This window comes from Gallus gallus, chromosome 1 (assembly GCF_016699485.2).
Source record: "Gallus gallus isolate bGalGal1 chromosome 1, bGalGal1.mat.broiler.GRCg7b, whole genome shotgun sequence".
NCBI lineage: Eukaryota > Metazoa > Chordata > Aves > Galliformes > Phasianidae > Gallus > Gallus gallus.
This window is the reverse complement of record NC_052532.1, coordinates 54221336-54243432: the sequence shown is the minus strand read 5'-3', so window position 1 is coordinate 54243432 and position 22097 is coordinate 54221336. Positions and strand designations below refer to the sequence as shown.

Here is a 22097-nt window from a genome sequence, read left to right as displayed (position 1 = left end):
TAGTTTTAAACTGAGACAGGGGAGGTTTAGGTTGGATATTAGGGGGACGTTTTTCACACAGAGGGTGGTGACACACTGGAACAGGTTGCCCAAGGAGGCTGTGGATGCCCCATCCCTGGAGGCATTGAAGGCCAGGCTGGATGTGGCTCTGGGCAGCCTGGTCTGGTGGTTGGCGACCCTGCACATAGCAGGGGGGTTGAAACTCGATGATCATTGTGGTCCTTTTCAACCCAGGCCATTCTATGATTCTATGACTGAGCAAGAGTATGTCACCAGGATTTGGAAATATTTTACTGCTCTGTGTGGATGGAAAGTTTCAGGTTAGAAAAAGATCGGGATTCTTTGAGGGAAGTAATTATAGAATCACAGAATGGCTCGGATTGGAAGGGATCCTAAAGGCTATGTATTTTCAACCCCCTGCTGAGGGCAGGGCTGCCACCCACCACATCAGGCTGCGGATAAAAAAGAATCCTTGTAGAGTTTGTAAACTCATCTTGCATGTTTCTCTGTGCTTCTAGTATCAGTGGTAACAGTCAATCTGTAGCTCTTTCCAATCCAGTGGGTCCCAATGGCAACCCAGTGGCAGACAGAAGCCTCTTCTGTCAGAAGAGAAACACTGAAAGCAACCATCTGAGGAAGCAGCAGTGGCTCTGCCGCCTCGCCCTGTGCCACCCCAGCGGATGAGGGGCGTCCCGGAGCTGCGAAAGGGGTATCGAGGATGGGCGGGAAGGTGCGGGGCTTTCCGCGGGGATGCGCCGGCGGAGCGTAGCGGGGCCAGCGGTTTCCGGGGCGATGGGTGGGGAGAGGAGGAGGAGGAGGAGGAGGAGGACAAGGAGGAGGTGGAGAAAAGGGGGAGGAGGAGGGGTCCCCGCGGCTTTATCTCCCACCCGGCTCCGCCCGCCGCCGGCTGCCTCCCGCCGCCGCTCCCCTCCGCGCGGCTCCGCACCGCGGGGCGGCCCGGGCGGCGCCCATGGGCTGCGGTAACTCCACGGCCGGCGGCGCGGGCGGGAGAGGTAGGGGCGGCGGCGGGGCCGGGCAGGGGCAGCCCCGGGGGGCTGTGGGGGCGGCGGGGCCGGGCTGGGGGCCGGCCGGGGTGCGAGCGCCGTCCCTGTAAGGTCGCTTCGGAAATGGGTTTGTGCCACCTCTCTTCTGGCCGGAGAAGTTGGGGAGCGCCTTGAGATTGGGGTTTCCTTAACCTTCCCCCCCCCCCCCCCCCCCCCCCCCCCCTTCCCCCGGGCTCCCCGCTTTGCGCGTTGCTGTTTTCAGAGCAGGGGAGGTGTGGGCAGATGGTGCGGTTGTGTCTTCCTTCCCCCTCTCCACCCAGCCCCTGCGAAAAGGGAAAATAGATGGAAATTAATAAACGGACCTTGACCTCCTCGTTATAAAGGCAAGCATTTAGAAATCATTTTTCATCCTAACTGCACTCAGCAAACAGTGCCACCTATTTAAATCCCAGCATTGAGTCTCTCAGATACATTTGTCTTGAAAACGCCCAGCGAAACCTCGGTCAGAGCAGCAGCAGCTTGTGGGGCTCAGCCCTGAGCCCACTGCCCATACCCAGAGCTCAGGGACAGTGCTGGCCTTAGTGTGTGGCACTGTGCCTGGGTGGAAGGGCGTCAGGGTGTGTGGATGGATGGATGGTTGCGCTGTGGCGTGGGGCTGTCTTAGTCCCGTGCCTCGCACCCATAGGGGGAGGCTTTTCTGCCATTATTGTTTACTTGATTTCTGTTGAATGGTGTCTGAGGTATATATACCAGAGGCCTTTCTCATCTATAAGGAATGCGCTGTCCGATTTGCTTAAAGATCATAAGTTCTCTCCCACTAGTTGATTCCCTGTCACCATGCCTTGAAGTTGCTTGCTGCTGCTAGGATGGTGCTCACAGCCTGGTTTTATTTGCTGGGCAAAAGCATTGGGGCAGCCATCAGAGCAGCTTGGAGACAAGTTTTAGTTTTGGTTGGTTGTTGTCTCCATGTGGTGGCTGTTGTGGTACCATTGGCGTGGCCACCACCCTGCAGAGCTCACTGCAAGACACAGATGGGTGAGTGCTGAATGAACTGTGGCAGTATGCAGTGCATTGCTCTGAACTCAAAGTGTGTTTAAATAAATGTCTACTGTTGCTTTAACAGTAGCTATTTTTGACAGATTTTGTCCTGGTCATAAAAGATTCTCCATGTGCAGCTCTTTGATAGCTTAACCTGCCTGCGCTGTTACTCACAAAATACTTTGGTTTGCGTTTCTTGGCAGCTTCTTGCACACTCTTTAGAAATAGTCCACAGCTCTCCAGTGGCTTAGCACAGGTTAAAAGCAACACCACGATATGTAATCCGTGTATATAATCGATGTAATGTGATTATTGCTGCTGCACCGACAGACCTCTCCAAAGCAGGTCTGGCTCTCCGCAAGGTGCAGCTCTCGCTTTCACTGGTATAGGTCAGGGATAACTGTACAGTCAACGGTCCTGTGATCACCAGCAGCTGGGAGCAGAAGTAAGGCGTAAGCTGTCTGCTAGTTAATTTGTTTCTGCAGTTTAGCACCCCTTACATACTGTGTCTGATGAAAATAAAAATGATTTATGTGGAGAAGACATGCTGTTGGCAATCAGGATTGCAGACCTTTAAAGAAAAGTATAGTTCTCAACATTTTAACGAAAGATGTGAGTGTAATATGAATACAAATGAGTTATGTGGCTTGCATTGCATGACTACATCATTAATGCTGAAGTTATGACTATTTTAGAGCCAGTGATGTCAAAGCTGGAGGTACTTATAATTAACCTGTGATGCTCTTGGTCATATTCTGCCACTAAGGATAATGTTGTAGCACACTTCACAGAGCAGGGTAGACTTGGGTCACACCAGTCCCCGTTTTCTTGCTTGGGCAAAATTTCAGTTGTAGCCCAGCTAGATTTTTCCTAAGCAGACATATACATAATGATAGTTCAGCTAATGACATTAGCTTGTGTTGCATGCCTAGGATTACATCAGAGGAGCTCTCAGTCCTGTGGTCTGCAGGGTCTAAACTAATATTCATGGTCTAGAATAACATTTCTGTCTGTAGTGCAGCACTCCAGAGTACCAGTGTAACCGACAGAGCTCAGATTTTCCTTCCAGGGCATCAGACAAAAGGATGTGAGGCCTGAAGGCTCCTCAGCTGAGAAAAGGAGATTTCTGGCCAGGCTGATGTATACATGTCCTTCTTTGAACCTCTGGCTGTTTTAATGTTAACTATGCACTATATTTATTTGAAAAAAAAAAGAAAAAATCCCATTAAAGTTTTTATTAGCAATAACAAATAATTTTATTAACATTTTTTTTTTCTTATTTTCCTGACGTTTTGTTATCTCACCTTACTTATCCTTCTTTCATGGTATTTCCTGATGCTTCAGAAGCTCCGAAACAGCTCTTCTTTTTTGGGCTTTAAAATATGTCACCTTACACATTAATTTCCCCTTTTTTGGCATTAGGGCTTTTCCCTTCATTCTAGCATTGCTTCACTAGCAAATTTTTAACTGCCTCCTCCTTTCTATATCAATTGTAGTAGGAATGACGACGCTTTAAATTATGTCACTCTGTGGCAGTCTAGCCTTGATTTAAATATACAGACAAGCTGTTACTCTATGGGAAGCTTAAAATTAGCCAAATTAGGATGAAAGAGGATTTTCATACCAAGTTTAAACAGACTTATTAACATCAAGTTGGTTGAATACCCAGGAGACCATTCTGCTATGAAAAGAATTCTTAATGTTTGATTGGGGGTGATGAGTATGTACCAAAGTACCACCTGAGGAGCTGAAGAAGTAATCAATTTCTGTTAAATTGATTTAATTCTGTCCTCAATTACACTGAGGTAGATCAGAATAGAATCTCAGCATCACAGAATGGCTTGGGTTGGAAGGGACCTTAAAGTCCATCCAGCTCCAATGCCCCAGTCGTGGGCAGGGCTGCCCCCCACCAGCTCAGGCTGCCCAGTGCCCCATCTGACCTGGTCTTGAGTGCCTCCAGGGATGGGGCATCCACAACAAAGAATTCCTTTGATGTTAGGATTCGATTCCATGTTGCTGTTTTTTTTGGCGCAAATCCAAAGGGAGCACATGACAGAAAACTTCAGTTGTGTTGCATGCATGTATGTGTGATTTTTAATTTTACACTTCTTGTTATCGTTTGGAGTATTTGCAAGAAAATATTGTTTGAAAAGGGAGGAATATACTCTTTGGCTACCACTTTCTCTCAACCATCTTTTGCGTTTGCCCTGAAGTTACTGAAATCCTGCTTTTGTTTTGAAAGTTCAGTCCCCCACTCATTGAAAGGAGGATGCTTTGGGATATGCTCATTTACAGATCTGCTAGGTGAGCAACACAGTGCCTCTCATGATTCCTCAGGTCCCCAGTCACCCTGCATGATACAGGGGAGGGTTCAGCTCTCTTCACTGTTATCTCTACAGTGATCTTGCCTATTTCCACATGGCAAAACCACTGTGAGTCGATGAAGACAAGGTTTGTAGGGTCAAATGCTGCCTTTCCTTAGGCCAAGCCGATGTAATTGGAAAAAAAAAAACTGAAAAGCTTTCAGAAAGGCCTTTTCAAGTTGTATTTGTAAATCATCATGGCTACAAGAGCACTAAGTCTTGCTGCTGTGGAAGAGCTGTTTGTGAATAGTGGGTAAACAGGACACTTTGACTGAACTTCTGGCAGGAGGAACTTGAGAAACTGAAATAATGTGTTGCTTACAAAAAATATGGAAGAGTTAAAGAAAAACACTGGTGAAATAACAGGAGTGAGGGTGAGTGGACTGGACTTTAAAAATAAACACAAGTCTTTGCAAAGGGCAGTGTTATTGGGTCCATTGTGAAATAAAAACTGTGTACAAGGGCTGTTCAGGCTCCCGAGTGAAGAAACCTGATGAATTCTTACATAGAGAAAGTTATGAGCTGCCTAACTGAAGTGGTGTTCATTTTCAAGCACAGCGCTACCAGCAAGAAAACTGTTTTGTGAACTGGAAGCACTTACAGGTCTCTATTCAGACACGTTAGTGGTACTCAAGTGAATTTGGACTACATTCTGGTTTCACTTTTGCTAGTGAAAATGAGAAATAACAGTACTGAAACTGTGATGGAATCCCATCAATGGGGGTGAGGGTAACCTAATTCTTTGTGCTTATAAAAACAACGGGAAACAGGCCAGTAAAAATGATCTCTTAAGTGAATTTGTTTTCATCGTACTTAGTTCTCAGTGTTTCTGTGTGAGGAGCAATTGAAAAAGCTGCAGGGAATTCCAGCTGTGGCACAGCCCCTAATGCCAAAGGGAACAGTTGCTGGGAGTTGGGAGCACTGGTAGCATTACTTTGCTTTCCAACACAGACTCAGGGTGGTCTAGCTCTACATGAACCCCAAGCTAAAGGGTGTGAGACAACTTCTGTCCCAGAGTGCTTGTACGTTTGCACCCTAATGCCTGCCTGCCAGGTGGACTTCAAGCCCTGAGCTGACCCCTCATGTCCAGAGCTGGCTCCCATGCTACTGGTGGGGAGAGAAGTGATGCACAGTTCTCCAAGTAATGCTCTGAAGAGGTGCATGGCATTGAGCATGGGTATGGCTTTGAAGTGTGCTTGATGCTTGTTTGGAACTTGTGTCTCTCCATTCAGAAGTGCAGCAGTACTGTAGGCCCGCAGTTCTTCCTACCCAACTGAGGTCTCAGTCTACATATCAAACAATTCTGGTATGCTTCCTGCAAAGAAGGTTTAATTTTTTTAAATCATAGAATCATTTGAGTTGGACGGGACTGTCAAAGGTCATCTAGTCTGACTCCCCTGCAATGAACAGGGGCACCTACAGCTAGATCAGGTACTCAGAGCCCCTCCATCCTGACCTTGGATGTCTCCAGTGATGGGGATCCACTGCCTCTCTGGGCAACCTGTGCCAGTGCTTCACCACTCTTATTAAAAACTTCTTCCTTATAACCAGTCCAAATCTTCCTTGTTTTAGTTTGAAAACATTTCCCTTTGTCCTACCAAGACCCACAGCACTGAGAGCCTGGCTCGGACTCAGCAAGAGCTCAGCAAAGGCTTCACAAAGGACTGTGAACCTTTTTGAAGAAATCAAGTTGGTTTGCAGTGAGCTTAGCTGATGGAAGAAAATAAGAAAGTTGTAGTTCTGATGCAGAACAGACTCAACACAACAATTGTTTCTACTGAAAAAAATCCCGCTGCCTACAGCAATGTGATTAGACTTCCCAAAATATCTACTGTCTGAGCTGTTGCGGACGCCTGGGCTCTGTCTTGATGTGCGGGGTGGTATCCTGGAGACGCACAGCTGGGCTGACTCGGAGCCAACTAGCCTGGGTAGTAGCGAAAGGCATCTTCCCACGTCAGCCAAGAGCGGGCTTGCATGTGGTGCTGCAATGCCAGCCTTCCATCTGGACACAATTAATTTGGAGGGTTTCTGTGTAATACCATGTAGATGCACCTCTAGAGCCAAAAGTCTCAGATAGCTGCCTGGTAGAATGTTAAAAGCTAGGACCTGAGCTTGTCCACTCACAGAGGTGCTTCTTTCAGCTTACTTACGAGTTTCTACTGATACATACAGCAGCACTGAGATTTTGCTGACTCTCGAAGCAGTGCTAACAAAAGAAATCTGTATGGTCATACAGGATGAGTCTGTATTGTTACTAGGCAAAGGGGAGACAGGAATGAAATTATCCTCAAGAGTTAGCAGTGAGGAGCGATGTTTCCTTCTCTTCCAGCTGTCCATTCAGGTAGGCAGTGCTGGAAGGCCTTGCGTGCCTTAAAAGTTGTCTTCCTCTCTGGTTTTAAAGACAAGGTGCAGAAGGCGCATTAGCACATGGTGGAGTAAGGTGCAAGATGTTTGCTCATTATGGATATTTTTCAGCAGCAAACAAAGTTTTACAAGAAATGAAGTTGTAGAGCTGAAAAAAAAAAATAATAGCCCGAAAATCTCTGGACTTGATAACTAATTTCTGCAGTGAGCTCAGATGCCATCTTCCTGCTAAACACTGAGAGGAAGGGTAAAAACAGAAGTGAAACATTTTCTAGTGTCTACTCTAGCCTTTGTAATTAGTAGGGGGGATATTTTGCTGATTACTCGGGTGAATGACATACCAGTAATAGCAACATGGCATTAATAACCTGGGAGGAATGAGAAAGAGTTCGTACTTGAGTGAATGTGCCTCTCCCAGCAAGAAGCATCTGAGTCACCAAAAAATGGATCACTGAGATCAGGCAGCCCAGTTGCGACTTTTGTCTTTTTGCTTTTTGTTAAACATCAAGATGAATTACGGGGCGGTTGATCCATTTAGGTGACGGGGGCTTTGGGTGGATTGTGTCCCAATGTTTATGGTGTTTCTGTCTAGTTGTTTTATAAAGCTTTGTTTGTCTGGCAGGAGGAATGGAGCAGCATTTACACATGTAGTGCCGAGTCTACAACTGGATCAAATGGCACATGCTCAAAATAAAAAGGCATTTAGGAGTAACTGCTTGGTTAGCAGCAGTGACTTTGTAGCAGACAAAATCACCAAAAAGCAGTATCTATCCCTCTTTTATAGTGTGCATAAAGAAGTTGTTTAAGACAGAAAGACAGGAAAACGCTTATTGTACTATCAATTGGTTTAAGGATTATGCCATTATCTTGTAAACATACCCTTTTTTTTTTCCCTTCTTTTCATTCTAGGTGCCACAGGGACTACTAAAGATGCGTAAGTACTTGCTCTGCCCTTTCAAACATGTAACCCTGGACTTATCTTCAGTCCTGCTAGTCTTACATTGGATTTAGTCACACGTAGTGATTCATCTGGCTCCTAGTGTATAATCAACACTGTCAGGTGTTTATTGTCTTTGGTGACATCTTTCATCTCCTCAAAACCACCTCATGTTTACTATTCTACAGACTCATTCCCCTTCTATTTCTCAGCCTCCATTGAGAGAGTTATCTTCCTTAGCTGGTCATACAGCTTTAGACTATTCTTTCCCGTCATGTGCCAGTACAGCTTTCTGAAAGGGGCATGTCATTGTATGAAGTGAAACATGAGCTTCCACAAAGCCCTGTGCGAGATTTTAATGAGACACTTAGGCAAATGTTCCCACTTTTCGAGAGGCCTGGTGACCCATTCAGACTTCCTTTCGAGAATACTCACCTTCCTAACTAGCTGCAGGCAAGGCCTCATTTGTTAGGGAAAGTTATGGCCTTTACCTTCTCTGCACTGAAGATAGCATCTATCATTCCTCTTTCTGTCTCTTATCTCTTTTGCTGAGGAGCAGGGGGCAGCCCTACCCATCCTGTTTTTCTCTAAACATGGAAGGCCTGAACCTCTGTTGTCCTGCTGCCTGTTGCCAGTTTCTGGTTTTCAGAAAAGCTGCAGCAGAAGATTAGCCCTTCTCAGCCTGTTTTTCATTTGCTGATGCAAAACGTGCAGGGACAGATTTAATCAGACATGTATTTATTTTGCTATCAAAGGAAACGCTAAAGAAGGCATCCCAAGGTCTTGCCTTCTATTTCGTAGAATTATTATTTGCTGCTGGAGTTTGAAACTGAGGAACTGGGGACATATTTTCATATTGTGCAACAGGGACAATCTTCAGTTTTACTTAGTTCATTCTAAATAACTACTGTAATTAAACAGAAGAATCCTGGTGAAGAAATAAGGGCTGTCAAGTCAGATAAACATGTGGAGAGAAGATCTTAACCACAGGCTTGTCCTTGCTATTAGAGAGCATGGCTTGGAATTAAAGACGGGTCTCACTTGTGAGGTGAATGTTGTTGTCACAGGTACTCTTGAGGTTTGTGTTACCTATGTGATCTGTTTTCTGGATTTTCAGTCTCGGACAATAAGCAAATTGCAAAAGGCAGGCTCATGAGGAACCTCTTTTGATATAGCCTGCAGCATTCGTGCACTCAACACTCCTATGTATCCAAAAACTGTTTTCGATTATATTGGGGTCTTTTTTTGTGTTGTTCAAGCAATTTATGTAATTTAAACGACTACTTACAACTGCCTCCATTTCTTTGTTCTTTGATAGTTTTACATTTCAAAATTTGCAAGCACTGTTAAATTAAGAATGCAGTAGACATTTCTGTGCTTGAAGCTGTGGGTACATGTAGAACTGTGTTTATACTTAGTGATAGATAATCTGTCAAGTTTCAAAAAATTAGTAAGATAACTTAGAAAAAACCCCAAATTTTTAGTGCAGACTGCAAGAAAGACAGAGTGTTGGTCCTGGAACCGTTACTCATTCAGATAAGTACAGCAGAGCCCGCAGAACAACATATGTGAGTAATAGCATGATTGAGTCTTCTAGTCAGGCTTTAGAAACGCAGATCTGTTAAAGAGAGAGGAACAGCAGTATAACCAGAAAAGTCCTAGACCAATCATCCTAATATTTAGCAGCAGATTTTTACAACAGAAGTAAAACACCAGAAAAAAGAAGTGATTTCAGTCATGTCTGCTGTGGTCAAGAAAAGCGTTTAGGTGTGTCCTCACTTGTATCACACTTTTCAGCACAGGAACCAGTTATTGTAATTCAGAAGATTTCTTGTTTCCTGATGGCAACCCACTGGGACTCCAGCAGCTGGGTGGATCGAAGGAGGGCTGGATACTGCTCAGAGCCTGCCAGTGACCACAGGGAAGCTGCTTGGCCCTCTGGGCCTTAGATTGGGCATGCTTGGCCTTGGGTTGTTCCACTACTAACATGAGGATGATGATATAATAGTCCATGCTAAGTGCTCTTGAGATTGAGGTCATAACAAAAAGGGCGTGTTGTCTGGGAACGTGATCTTCTCCTGTATTCTCCAGCCTACAAATAACTGGTGAACCTGTCAGCCAGCTTCAACCAACTCACTTGCTATGCTTCTAAGGAAGGGATGTTGTGCTATCTGGGAAAGCTTGGATATGAAAGGGATAAAGTATACGCTGCAAAACAATGTGATGCCTGTTGTGTTGAGAGTGTGCCTAGATTCAGATGAAGATTAATTGCAGTAGGAAGGAAAGGTTACAATAATTTTAGCCTGTTTCAAAATACTGGGAAGAAATCCATCAAATACAAATTGATAGTCCCCATCCCTTGGTCCAAAGAAGTACTGGGAAATGAAAGCGACACAATCTGTCACTTGTGCAAAGTTTAATGAGTCATTTCTGGTGGCACTGCTGAACACTATTAGAAGGAGTCTACATAATACTGGAGCTCAACATGGACAAAGCCATAAAAGCTAAGATAAGAAAAATGTGGATGGGATGAATTAATGCGAATGCCTGTCATTTTATATTTAAAATACGATGTGAAAAATGGCAGCTTGTTTGTCGCCAAATGGACTCAGGACTGATGGATGTAAAAACTGACAGCTGGATAACCAAGAATATTTTTCAGACTTAAGAGAGTGACAGGAAGCCTCTTGGGACAGACAAATCCTTACCAAAAGAAACATTTATTGTAGCTGAAAATAGCTGCTGTTATGTGGATTTGCTGTTAAATCTGCCTACCAGTTGCAGGACTCCACCTACGTCACCTGCTGAAAAATGTAGTCTCGGCCCCTTTGCAGCAGATGTCAACAGCGTCTGAGGGAAGATGCAGTGGCACAGCATCAGATCACTGCAAAGCACATCAGACTATCTGGTCCAGCCTGTTGAGTTACCATCCATTCCTGGTGCAGAAAGGCTTATCATAACTTGTTCTGCCTGGAGGACACCATAAATAGAGGCTCTTTGATGCAAAATGTGGTATTTATGGGTTATTTTTTTATGCTAGATTCCTCTTTCATCCTTGTCAGAAGAGGAAGCTAGAGACTTATTAGAAGAGGAGAGGGGAGAGTGAGCCTGGGAGATGTAGCAATTTGAGTGCCGCTGAAGCCAAGGGAACTGCCTTCCATTCCCATTCCCATGCGGCTGAATGTCACCATTGCAGCTTACTCCCCGAGGCCACCTCTGCTCATGCAGCACGCATGCGTGAGCAGCAGTGGTCCATCAGTCTCAGCTGGCTCCTAGAAATTTGAACATTTGAAATAACTGTGCACCTTTCAAAATGGTGCCTTAAACTATGGACTACTGCTTACGAAGGCAAGAGATGTGCAAAGGTGCGTAATGCATAAATTGGAGCAGTGCTCTTTCCCATGGTGCTTAGAAATGAGCCATTGGAAAGGTGGAAAATGGCTTCTTCCTCCAGTGTCAGCACCCACATTTGTCTTTATTTTCCTCTGAACACTTCCACGTTCCTCCTCTGTCTGCTCAGTAGTAGCAGTATGGCAGATGGAACCCAGTCATCACCCAGCCCAAGAACTGTGGCCTGTTCAGCCCTGGACTATATTTGCTGTTGAGCATTTAAGAGAAAAGGCATTGTAAAATCAGACTTTGATTTGTAGCTATTAAGAGAAAAGGAGGAGAAGAAAATGTTTAAAAAACCTGGCCTGCTTAATCATAGCCCTGGGTAATTTGTTTTAGTGAGAGAATGACAGTAATTGCTCAGTGATGCCCCGTAATGGAACACTGCTAGAACAGAACAAAATAGCCCTGTTGCCTGGTAGGGGCTTTTTTAAACATTGACATTAATTTCCTGTTGGATGATATTGATTGTTATTCTTACAAGTCCATTTTAGAGGCTTTGAGCCGCTCATGAAGTTGTCGGTGCTTTAAAAGGATTCTTTTCTCTGGATCCTATGACATGTTTGGTTGGTTCCACAGAAATGGTTGTTGGTGATCTCCTGGCACCCAAATTCCCTTTCTAAAAGCGTGGTAGTTTTTTCTAAAACTAAAAATACACAGCTCATTCCTACTCATTGATACACATATGCTTTCTCCTTTCTTCTGCTGGAACTGGGCGGAGTGACAAAGCAGCTTCATGCAGCCCTCAAGGAAAGGGGTCTCTGTTTTTTTCTGGCTGTGAAAAGAAGAGCTGAGGCTGGATGGTGGCAGAGGAGATGCTTCTTACTCATCTAGACAGCATTGGCAGGAAGGCCAGAGAGTAAGGCTGCCCAGAGGAGTTGTGGAGTCTCCTCTGGGGATATTCAAGACCCATCTGGATGCCTACCTGTACGACCTTCAAGTAGGGAACCTACTTGAGCAGGGAGTTTGACTTGATGATCTCTTGAGGTCCCTTCCTACCCCTACAATTCTATGAATCTGTTGCTCACTCTCTTGAGTGAGAAGACATGGGCAAAGGCAGTGGCCAGTGGGATGCTCTTTGTGACTATCCTTTGGGAAAACTGCAGAGTACTTAAATGTTAAAAAGAACTGAATGCACTTGATGCCATCGTCTATGTCATTGATAAAGATGTTGAAGAACACAGGTCCCAAGACCGACCCCTGAGGGACACCGCTTGTGACCGGCTTCCACCCTGACACAGAACCACTGATCACAAATGCCATACACTATTGTTCAATATCCTCACTCAGAAAAGCCTTTCAATATGAAGTTAGCACTAAGTGGGTAACAGTCAGCCCTCAGTTTTATTGCCTGGGGAGCAGACCAGAAGTTCATAGCTCAGTTGATGATGGGGAGTATCTTTTCATTGCCACCATAATTCAGGCAATTTCTCCCTAGATGAGAATATCCAGGTGACATTATCCAGGTGAACAACCTGTGCAAGCAACAGAGTTCAAAGTCTAAATATTTAGTCAAAGGTGGGTGAGTACTTTGGGTGAAGGCTGATGCTGAGGCACAGGCTGAGAGAGCAGCACAGGTACTATACCCACAGGGAGTCACACTGACAGTTTTATCTTTTTCTTTTCTTTTTTTAAACCACATCTGCCTTCTTATCAGTCCTGATTACTTTACCCTCTGCTCTCGTTCAATTACACTGGGCAGTGTTTCAAGGAGGGCTAGTCAAACCTCAGTGACTCCTTATCCATTTTACCCAGATGGTAAGAGAAAACTAATTACTCATTTATAAGAGATTAATTTTGCAATTTATTGAGTGGGAAACAACTCTGACTTCAGTAGTAGCAGTACCTCACTTTATATAGGGGTTCCAGAACACATTTTGGTGCAGCTACGGTGAAGGTTTCTTTCTTCATCCTTGTTCTCATTCCATGGGTGTCCACTTTCATCCAGTCCTCTGTTGATGGAAGAACAGCCCACAATTGTTTCTGTTTTGTTCAGAGTTTTTATGTTGTTGTGTGTTATGTGGGACCTCAATTAGGAAATGTATATATTTACTATCTTCAGCTCCCAAGCCTAGTTTCAGGCATCACTTGGAATCAAGGCAAGTAAGCTACATCTGTTCTCAATCCTTTTCTTTCTTCCATACATTAGATTGGAAAATTGTCACTCTTTTTTTGCCTTTGTGAATACTTTATTGCATTGTGGATGATGTGAATGAAACTGGGATCAGTAATAATCCTCTTCTTCCTTTGCCCCTGAATCTACCCTGGTGGTCACAGAGTATCTGAAAGAAACTGTTTGCTAATGTGTTTTATGTCTTTTGGTGTTACAGAGCAGAAGAATCTGTATCAGATGATGACAAAAGGAGGTAGGTGCTGTACTTGCTTTATTTGGAACTGACTGCACTGAGTTTTGCTGTTGGATATGCATCATATTAATTCCCACCAACACCATCTGAGCAAAGTAAAAAAGATAGGAAATCTCATGCAAAACACAAAATTGGTCATCCTCACCCATGTTACTGTGCTGGGGAAAGGAGCTTTTCAGCAAGAGGAGCACATATCTCACAGCGGTAAGTAATCTGCTCAATAATGGCCAGTGGTCTCTGTCATCACAACAGCCCTGGCACAGATGGCATTAGCACCAGTGGGAGATCTCTGTTGGACTGGAAATTGAAGGAAGTACAACTCTATCATCGAACAAATCAGAAGTTAACTCAGAGACCCAGGAACTGGAGAAGATGTGATTCATTTAGTACATAATAGGTCATAGAAGCTACCCTGTAAGTAGCTCCAAGTATGACAGGGATTCTTAAGGACCCCATTTCCACCTCCTTGCATCAGTCCCTGCTTTTTATACTGGCCTCAGAGCTGGAAATACATTCTTTAAGGTCATGAAAGGGAGAGGATTGGACTACAAAAGTATCTAACGCTCTTATGCATCTTCCTACTAACAGTGTTCTCCAAGTATGGCCCTGAGGAGGGGGTATAGATCCTATTTATTAATCAGGAGGGGTCAAAGTGTTAATTGACATACATTGTTAGAAGCGAGGTGCCTCTGTAGTCTCAGGGCTAGGCACTGATATCAGACTATCTATCTCGTGGGTCTCTAGAAGAAGAACTTTTCCTGCAGCCTCGGGAAAGGAGGACTTCTCTAGTTGAGCATCCTCTCTGACCATCCATGGTCTTTGTAAACACTGCTGTGTGACGTTTATGTTATAGGAAGAAGTGTTTCAGTTAAGCTCTGATGTCTGTTAACTTTTCATATCAGGAACTATGGCGGTGTGTATGTTGGTCTGCCATCGGATGCGGCTGCCATGGTTTCCGGTCAGACGAAAGCTGCACCAAAAGGTATTGAAAGGTTGTGCATTGCATTTCTCCCGCTTTCCTGGTTGAATTTTATCTAGTAAGATGTATTTATCCTTTAAAAACCAGTGATTACTTCAGACAGACTTAACAGCATCAGACCCTCTTGAGGCAGTGGGGCTGTTTATAATCATCCAAGTGATTGCTCCCGTATATTTAAGTTATAACATGCCAACTTCTGCAGAAGAATCATAGAGCAGATGGTGCCAGGGTGGTACATTGTCTTCTGAACAGCTTCTCCGTGCTCTGAGTGCTGTGTGAGTTCAAGGAAAACAAAATGCTGTTAGGATTAAGAGGCGATGATAGATGCGCTTGCAGAGCCTTGGCACTATTTTTAGATTTGAAGATGTTTACTTGCACTGTGGTGAAATTTAGTAATAATGGTTAGTGTGTGCTTGCTTTCAGGTTTGCTTCTGTTCTTATATGAAACCCCGTGCAAGCTATGTCTTCTCCGTCCTATATTTTTAAACAGTGGGAAATAAAACATTGTGTTTACAAGTACTTAGTGGACCAGCCATTAACATATTTATAAGATCGTGTGATATTTTTCAGATTTAATACAACAAAATGCTGCTGTCACTTACGTACACCACAGAGCTAAGTCACTGACTGGAGCTTCCAAAATGTGCTGCAAAACAAAAAATGAAGAAAAATAACACTGTCATAATAATAGCAGCTGTCTTTGGAGCAGTAGTACCTCTGTTGCATGCTTTGTTTAACCGTGTTCTAAAATGGGTGATGTGTTACAATGTTTTAACCTTCTTTACCTTTTGTTTTCTAATTAAGATTAGAAGGAAATAAACACATCAAGATCCAAACAGCCGGAGGTCAGTATGGCTTAATTATTGTTATGTGTTTGGGATGTGTTAATTGGAAGGAAACCAGGTGGTGATGCTCTTTGAACTGCTGTCAGGAGTCTGGGGATCGCCTGCTTGTGTTTCCAGCTGCACTGTGACTTCTTCTAAGGGCTGAACAGGGCAGTGGGTAAAGCCACCTTCTTGATGAGAAGTGTGAAGCAAGGAAACTGCATCTTTCCCTGTTTGAATATGAATGAAAATCAAACTTCTTTGTACTCCCCGTCAACCACACTGCAGCTGGCCCTGCAGCAGTATGAGACCTGCTGTGAGTAGGGTGCACTCAGCAGCGTGTAGACCAGCATGAGCCCTGCAGTCAAATATTTCTCTATTTTTGGGGCCACCTTGCAGATCAACATGAGGCACCCAGTATGTGACACACTGGAGCGTTCCTCCTGTTAGGAGAGAATCTGTGGTGCTTTGTTCTCTGCTGACCAGAATGGGACAGTGAAAATTTATAGGATCTGACTTAAGAGTTTCAACTAGATGACTAATTAAAAGGAGTCCTTTACAAATTCATGTCTGAAGAAAAACAAGACAAGCTTATCTTCCATTCAGAATGTGAACTGAATAAACATAGACAAATTTCAAAAGAGAACTGTGTGGTGTTCAGATTGGGGGGAGGGGGAATTATAAAGCTGCCAACATTTCCTATAGAAAGGAAAACCCTTTTCTAATTTAGATGAAGAACCAGAAATGGTTCCGGCTGGTCTTGGTGCTGGATGCAGGGCCAGTAGAGCAGAACACAACCATACTGGTTGTCTTTAATCATGTGAATAGTTAAAGCTCCATGGGCTCTACCCTCACATGCAGAGAGAACTGAAGTTGGTCATCACGCTAATTTCAGTAACCTGGCCAAGGTGTCTGAGCCAAGAACACAGTCATGCTCAATCTGAGCAAGGTTGAGGCACCTTCTTGAGGTTGGGGCTTTCTATTCGTGGTTGATGACTGATATCTGAGTTTTTTTGCTGTTCAGAATAGTTGAAAGTGCTCTTTGGCTTCATTGGTGCAAAACCAAAGCTTGGCTGCTCATTCAGCCTACAGAAAACTTGCACAGATGAGCACCTTCAAAGCTGCAAACTGTCCAATGAGCTCCAAGAGTTTATGTGCACGTGTGTCTGGAGGGCATAGACCTCAAATCTCACAGCTTCTAGCAGAGACCTAGATAGCTGCTTTACGTGTAGTGTTGCTGTGTAGCTTTACCAGTTCAGCTAAATCTTTTTATCCCTAATTTTTTTATGTTTTTAGCAATTTTCTGCAAAGACCAGTTGCCAGTACTTTAGAGAGAGTTGTCTTTCTGCTGAAGATTTTTATATTTACGTAGCCTTCCAGAGAGCAAGACAGATCAGAGCACCAAAAAACCTAAACTGTTGCAAGTTCCAACTACGGGTAAAGCTTAAAGTACAACGTTGAATCTGTTTGCTATGATGATTGCGTTATGGAAACCTCCTGCTGTTCTCCAGAGGAAAATGAAATTAATGAACTCATGGTGGATGTTTCTGCACAAGAGCTAACTTTGATGATCTGCAAGTTATTACTCTGTGGCCATATTGCAGATTTCATCATCTATCAGCTACGCTTCGTATATTTTCTCCAAAAATTTTTAATAGATTTTGTATAGGAAATCATGATTACTGTCCACTTAATAGTTCCTATGGTAGATTATTATAAATTAATTGTTAATTTACTTCAGAGTAATATATTTAACAGATTTGCATCTTTTTGGTAATATTGCAAATTTTACTATTTTTGCTGTGAAAACTTACTAGGATGAAATAGGCAAAAGACCATTGGGCTGTTTATAATTACTATCATCACTTTTATATGTTGAAACAAATACTAGCGTTTAATTTTCACCTTTTAAAAATACATTGCTCAAGGAAATTTGTTTAAATAAGGACAGTGTATCTCATCGTAATATGTGTGTCTGTTTTCATTTTCTTCAGCTTTATCTCTTTTATAAAGCATTACATGAAAAAAAAATATGAATGAACTATTATGTTATGTTTTCCATTCTATGTGTTATTACAATGGCATTTTCTTGGGTAAGGGTGAAGTGATGGTATTGTCAGAGATAGCTGGACTGAAATCCAATGTTGCGTCCTCTTGAGATGTAGTGAGTTTGATCACTATTTCAGCTTTGTGTCTTCAACGTATCTCCTATCATCTCAAGTAACAGAATCGGTGTTATTTCAGCATATTGATATATGAAGTTATGGGTAGGGGGGTTTAAAATTCATTACATTTATAACATCTGGAGGTTTTTCACAAAACAGAAATCAAGTGAGATGGTACATTTCCATATGGCTGAACAAGTATTATAGTTATTAAAACTTTTTGCATAATTTGGTACTCAAACTTATTAAAAAAGACACAATGTTACACTCTTAAAAAGAAATCCACACCACATTCATGAAATCCCTGCCCATTTCACCAATATCTATTAAGAGCAATAAGCAATTATTGACCATGACTTCTTGCAGCTTCAGCTTTAAAACAAGCAGTAGTTTAGTTAGTGTGAAGTCTGTAAAGAGAAGTATATAAAAATACTTCTTGCTTGCCACCTGTTAAGTGCTTGTGGCAATACTTATTTCTGTTCTCAAGAACTCTGCTGCTTTGCTTATCAATGCTTTCAAACTTCCAGGTCCTAAAGACAAATATACAGTTCATACTTGACCCCTTCAACCTAGAACCAAGATGAAATAACTTGAAGATTAAGAGTTGGTGTTAAAATATCTCATTATGAATGAATGAATGTAAATTGCGTCTGCAGACCCCTGTTCTTACAAGCCAAGCTGATGAGAACTCAAATAGTGTTGGGTAATAAATGTGCAGTTTTGCTTCCTGCCACCTTACCATAGCTTAAGGATATAGTTTCCACATCACATGCTCCACAAACAATCTAAATGGCTTGAACAGCACAAGTTTATTTAGCAGAGAACAGCAAGGTCCATGTCTGAATTAACCATGATTGCCTTTCCCAAAGGAAAGTAAACAACAAAGCAAACAAAAAAATCCCCCGAAAAACCAAGAAGAAGCCAGTCATCCTAGGATACATCATAGTTCAGTTAGAAAAGCCAGTGATAGACACCAGTAATCTCTCCTTCCCTTGCTGGGAAGAATCATTGAAAAAATGGACCAGGCTATATTCAAACAGCTCTTGTTCTGCTACTGACATCTGAATCCCCTTGTATGGATTGAGAACAAAATAAAGCGGTCTTGAAGAATAACTCCCAGGAGCTGATGGTGGGACAGATGAAGGAGTTGAAACTTGTTGGCAGTTGAAACTTTTTCTTGTTTTACGTCATCACCTGATTTTTCTTGTGCAAAGTTACAAAGAGCTGAGCATGCTGCAGAATTGCACTGATAATGATTAATCCTCTGAATGTGTGGGAGGTATGGTGGTTTCTTTCTTAATGTTTTTGTTCCTCTGCATCTTTTCACCACAAAAGCTTACCGTCAACTGACATATGTTTCATTATCATCTACTACCGAAACCTCGGTAGTAGATCTACATTCATATATGCCATGCACGGCTGTTCTTGTCAAACTGGAGAGCTAAGGCCATGGCCTTGCCTTAGATTTGCAAACTCTTGTCTTTTGTTTTCCCAAGGACCCAGAGATGTAGAAACATTATGACAGTGCACTGTATTCTGTCTTGGCCAAATTCCACTTAGGGAACTAATTGTCCACTCATATAAATTCCTCTTTGGTGAGCAGCATTTCCTAAGCCTTTGTTAATAAAAGCACATGACATTTCTTGGAGAAATGAGCATAGTCTTTCAAAACTTACAATCTATGGATTTTTCTGTAAGGAGGAGGAACATAAAAAAAACCCTATATGCCAGCTGACAGCTGCGTTTTTGATGGCACCCTTGGAAGATATTTAGGCTCTCATTGATGGTTCAGTGTGAGAATTACAAACAGAAAACAAGAAGCCATTGAATGGCAGAGTTGTTACTATTAAGGAATATACTTTGGTTTTGTCAAAACTTCTTGAATTATCATTTGTAAAGAAGGAACATTTAAATGCTGGGCTGTAATGCTATTTCATGTTGTCACTCTCCAGCCAGTGCTGAGGAAGTATCTTCGCACTCTGAAAGTATTTTAGCAAAGATGGTGGATTCAGGCTTCATAATCCAAGAATCTCCAATTTGGGCTTCTTTCAGAGCCCAGAAATGTTATTCTGGAAGTCACATAGCTCAGACAATTGAATCTTAAAAAACTCTAGGCCACCTAAGCATAGGTTTGGAACTACAGTTTGCCATTGCTGAAAAACAGCTCTGCTTTCTTCTCGGGTGCTAATTTTTGTCTCGTTGCACAAACTGTTCCACCTAGAAGACAGCTGGCCCTTTGAATTACACAAATGGAACAGTTCATTTATTTTGCTTTCTTCTGACTGCAGAACCTGGAGCTTAGTTGTGAGGACTCAGCTTCTCAGTCTCTGGGTGGCCCAGGTAGAGATACTGTCCATCTTGTGTGTACCATCCACACTGCAGTGCAGTTCAGAGGATGCAACATAGCTCTGAACTTCTGTGTTGCTCAAGCATTAAGTCCATCACTAAGAAGGTTGTGGACACCCTGGTAAAGCCCACTATAAAATGTGATATAGAGGACATTGTTCACTAGGGGCAAAGTCCTCTCATAGTGGAGGCCACATGGGGCTGAAACTGCAGAACATAAAGGGGGAGTTTGTTACTACTGAACGCAAGCACAAAGCACTGATTTACTTGATTTCATCCTACATCTCTAGCAAAGGAATCTGCTGTATCTGAGTATGGTTGAAATGGCATCAGTTTTTTTAGTAACGCACTGGCATATTGTTCTCTGTCACCCACATGAGTCTAGTGATTCTCAATAATCATGCTTCCCAAGCAGTCGGTGAGTCACTATTAATGTGTTTTCTGCAAAGAAGACCTCTGTTTGGTTCCCATGGTGATCAGAAGTGACGATTATTACAGACTGCTACTACAGTTCCTCTAGTGCATGTACCCATTAAAGAAGCTCTTATCTGGTTATAGTTCCTTGGAGTTTTGCAGTACATTGTCATCATTTCCTATTGACAGTAATTTGAACACTTGAAGTGAATTGGCTTTGTAGAGAACTTGCTGGAGGAGGGTGATTTGTGGAATATTTTTGTTTTGCAATGGATTTATAAACAGACCAAGAAAATAACTGTTCTGTAAACTTTCCACAAAGCAAAGGTGTACCAGTATTGCAGGAAACCTTTTGAGACTGGGCTAAATGCTTCAACCCATTTTAACAACAAACTTTCACAGAACTTAAAGTAATCATAGTGAGAGCAATTTTGTTTTACCCAATCTAGCAATTTTTGCTGTAATGTTTGATTCAAACATAGGAGTATTTACCAGACAGCAGAAACCTGCTTCTGAGTGCTTAGAATGGCTACCACCCATGCTGTAGGAATCAAATACCTATAGGTGAAGATAGGACACTGCTGGTGAAACAGATCTTTCCAGGAAGTAGTGAAGCTTCTTAAACTAAGACTCATGAGCTTAAGCCTGCTGAGAAAAGAATAAGAAAGATAACATGGGACGGAACCTGGATGAAATGGACTTAGAGTACCAGAAAGGAGGAAATGTGTGGAAGAAAGAGGATCATATTGTGATTATGCTGTAAAGACAGATTGAGAAGGAAGCCAGTAACTTAAAATTATGTAAAATAAAGGAAATAGTTTAATTAAGTATCTGCTCTATTCTCTGTGATTTTCATCTGTTGAACATAGAGCAAGAAGTAGACAACTGCCAAATCATTTGAAGACTGAAGAGAAATGGAGATTGGCCTACTGGTTCTTTCCAACAGTCAGAAGTCTGAGATGGCAACCTGTTGGGAAACAGTTTCTCTCCCTTTCTTTTTCTTTTTTGTGTATTGAGCCTGTTAACCTTATATGTCTTCTTGGATAGTGCCAGGATATATAAATATTCTACTTTCTCTTTCAAATGGTGTTCCCTTTGCTTACATCTCTCTTTGCAGATTTAAACCTCTAGTCTCTTTGGAAGTTTGCATCGCTTTTGAAGAACAACTTGGTAGACTGAGAAAATACACAAGATGTAAAAATCATAACAGGCACAGGTTAGATTATAGGACATACAGAAAAGAAACAAGAGTTTAATCTGAAAAGCAAAGTAAAGGTAGAAGCAAAGCCTTGGTTTAGTTATGACACATATTTGAAGTTGCTCGTATAACCAGTGGATCACTGCACAAGTGGCTAGTTTAGATCACAGCACTCTTATCAGTGTTCAGGGAATTAGCAGCCCACTTAGAGAGTTCTGTTTCTGGTCTTTGATTCCAGTGTTAAAGGAAAAGGCAGTGATGTGTAGAGGAGCAGTAATGCGTACAACTAAATTCCACACTTAGCTATCATTGCCCATGTTTTATGTTTGCCAGATCTTGGTGTTGTCCGCAGGATAGCTTCAGCTCTGTAAAAACTGAGCTCACTGAGTTCTTACTGTGAGGCCGTGATTCAGAGAGACATGTTAATTGAAGACAGGTCACTTTCAATAACTGTTCTGTGGGGGAAAATGAACTGTAGGAAAATGTAAGACTGTTTATTGGAGTTAAAGAGGTATTCAGACTTTGGAGAGAGTCCATGTTGCGTCACCACCAAACTCTACTTGACAGAACACAAACATAGCGCCATGTTTATAAATAAATAAAATCAAGGAGGTAATGCACAGCTTTCAGTTTGAATCTAATGTATTTATGGTTTTGTACGTGGTTACACTGACCGTAACTTTGAATATTTTCCCCCAGCTGGGCTTGT

The 22097-nt window shown here is 42.6% G+C and overlaps 1 protein-coding gene across 7 annotated transcripts; it reads left to right on the top strand.

Annotated features, from left to right (window-relative positions):
* Positions 1-485: 485 nt before the first annotated feature.
* On the top strand, positions 486-21020 carry C12orf75 (chromosome 12 open reading frame 75). Of its 7 annotated transcripts, none has more exons than XM_040702165.2 (6): positions 486-730; positions 7679-7703; positions 13427-13462; positions 14365-14444; positions 15251-15286; positions 16562-21020. In XM_040702165.2, exons 1-6 carry the CDS (start codon positions 719-721, stop codon positions 16724-16726), a joined length of 354 nt encoding a protein of 117 aa, XP_040558099.1. In that variant the 5' UTR covers positions 486-718; the 3' UTR covers positions 16727-21020. The 7 variants fall into 7 exon arrangements, 5 of the variants coding, with proteins under 5 accessions (XP_040558099.1, XP_015141564.1, XP_015141561.1 ...); XR_003075566.3 differs by lacking the exon at positions 486-730 and adding an exon at positions 873-1013 and having other exon boundaries at positions 15012-15286; positions 16562-16670; XR_003075568.3 differs by lacking the exons at positions 486-730; positions 16562-21020 and adding exons at positions 873-1013; positions 15373-15906 and having other exon boundaries at positions 15012-15286.
* Positions 21021-22097: the final 1077 nt, after the last annotated feature.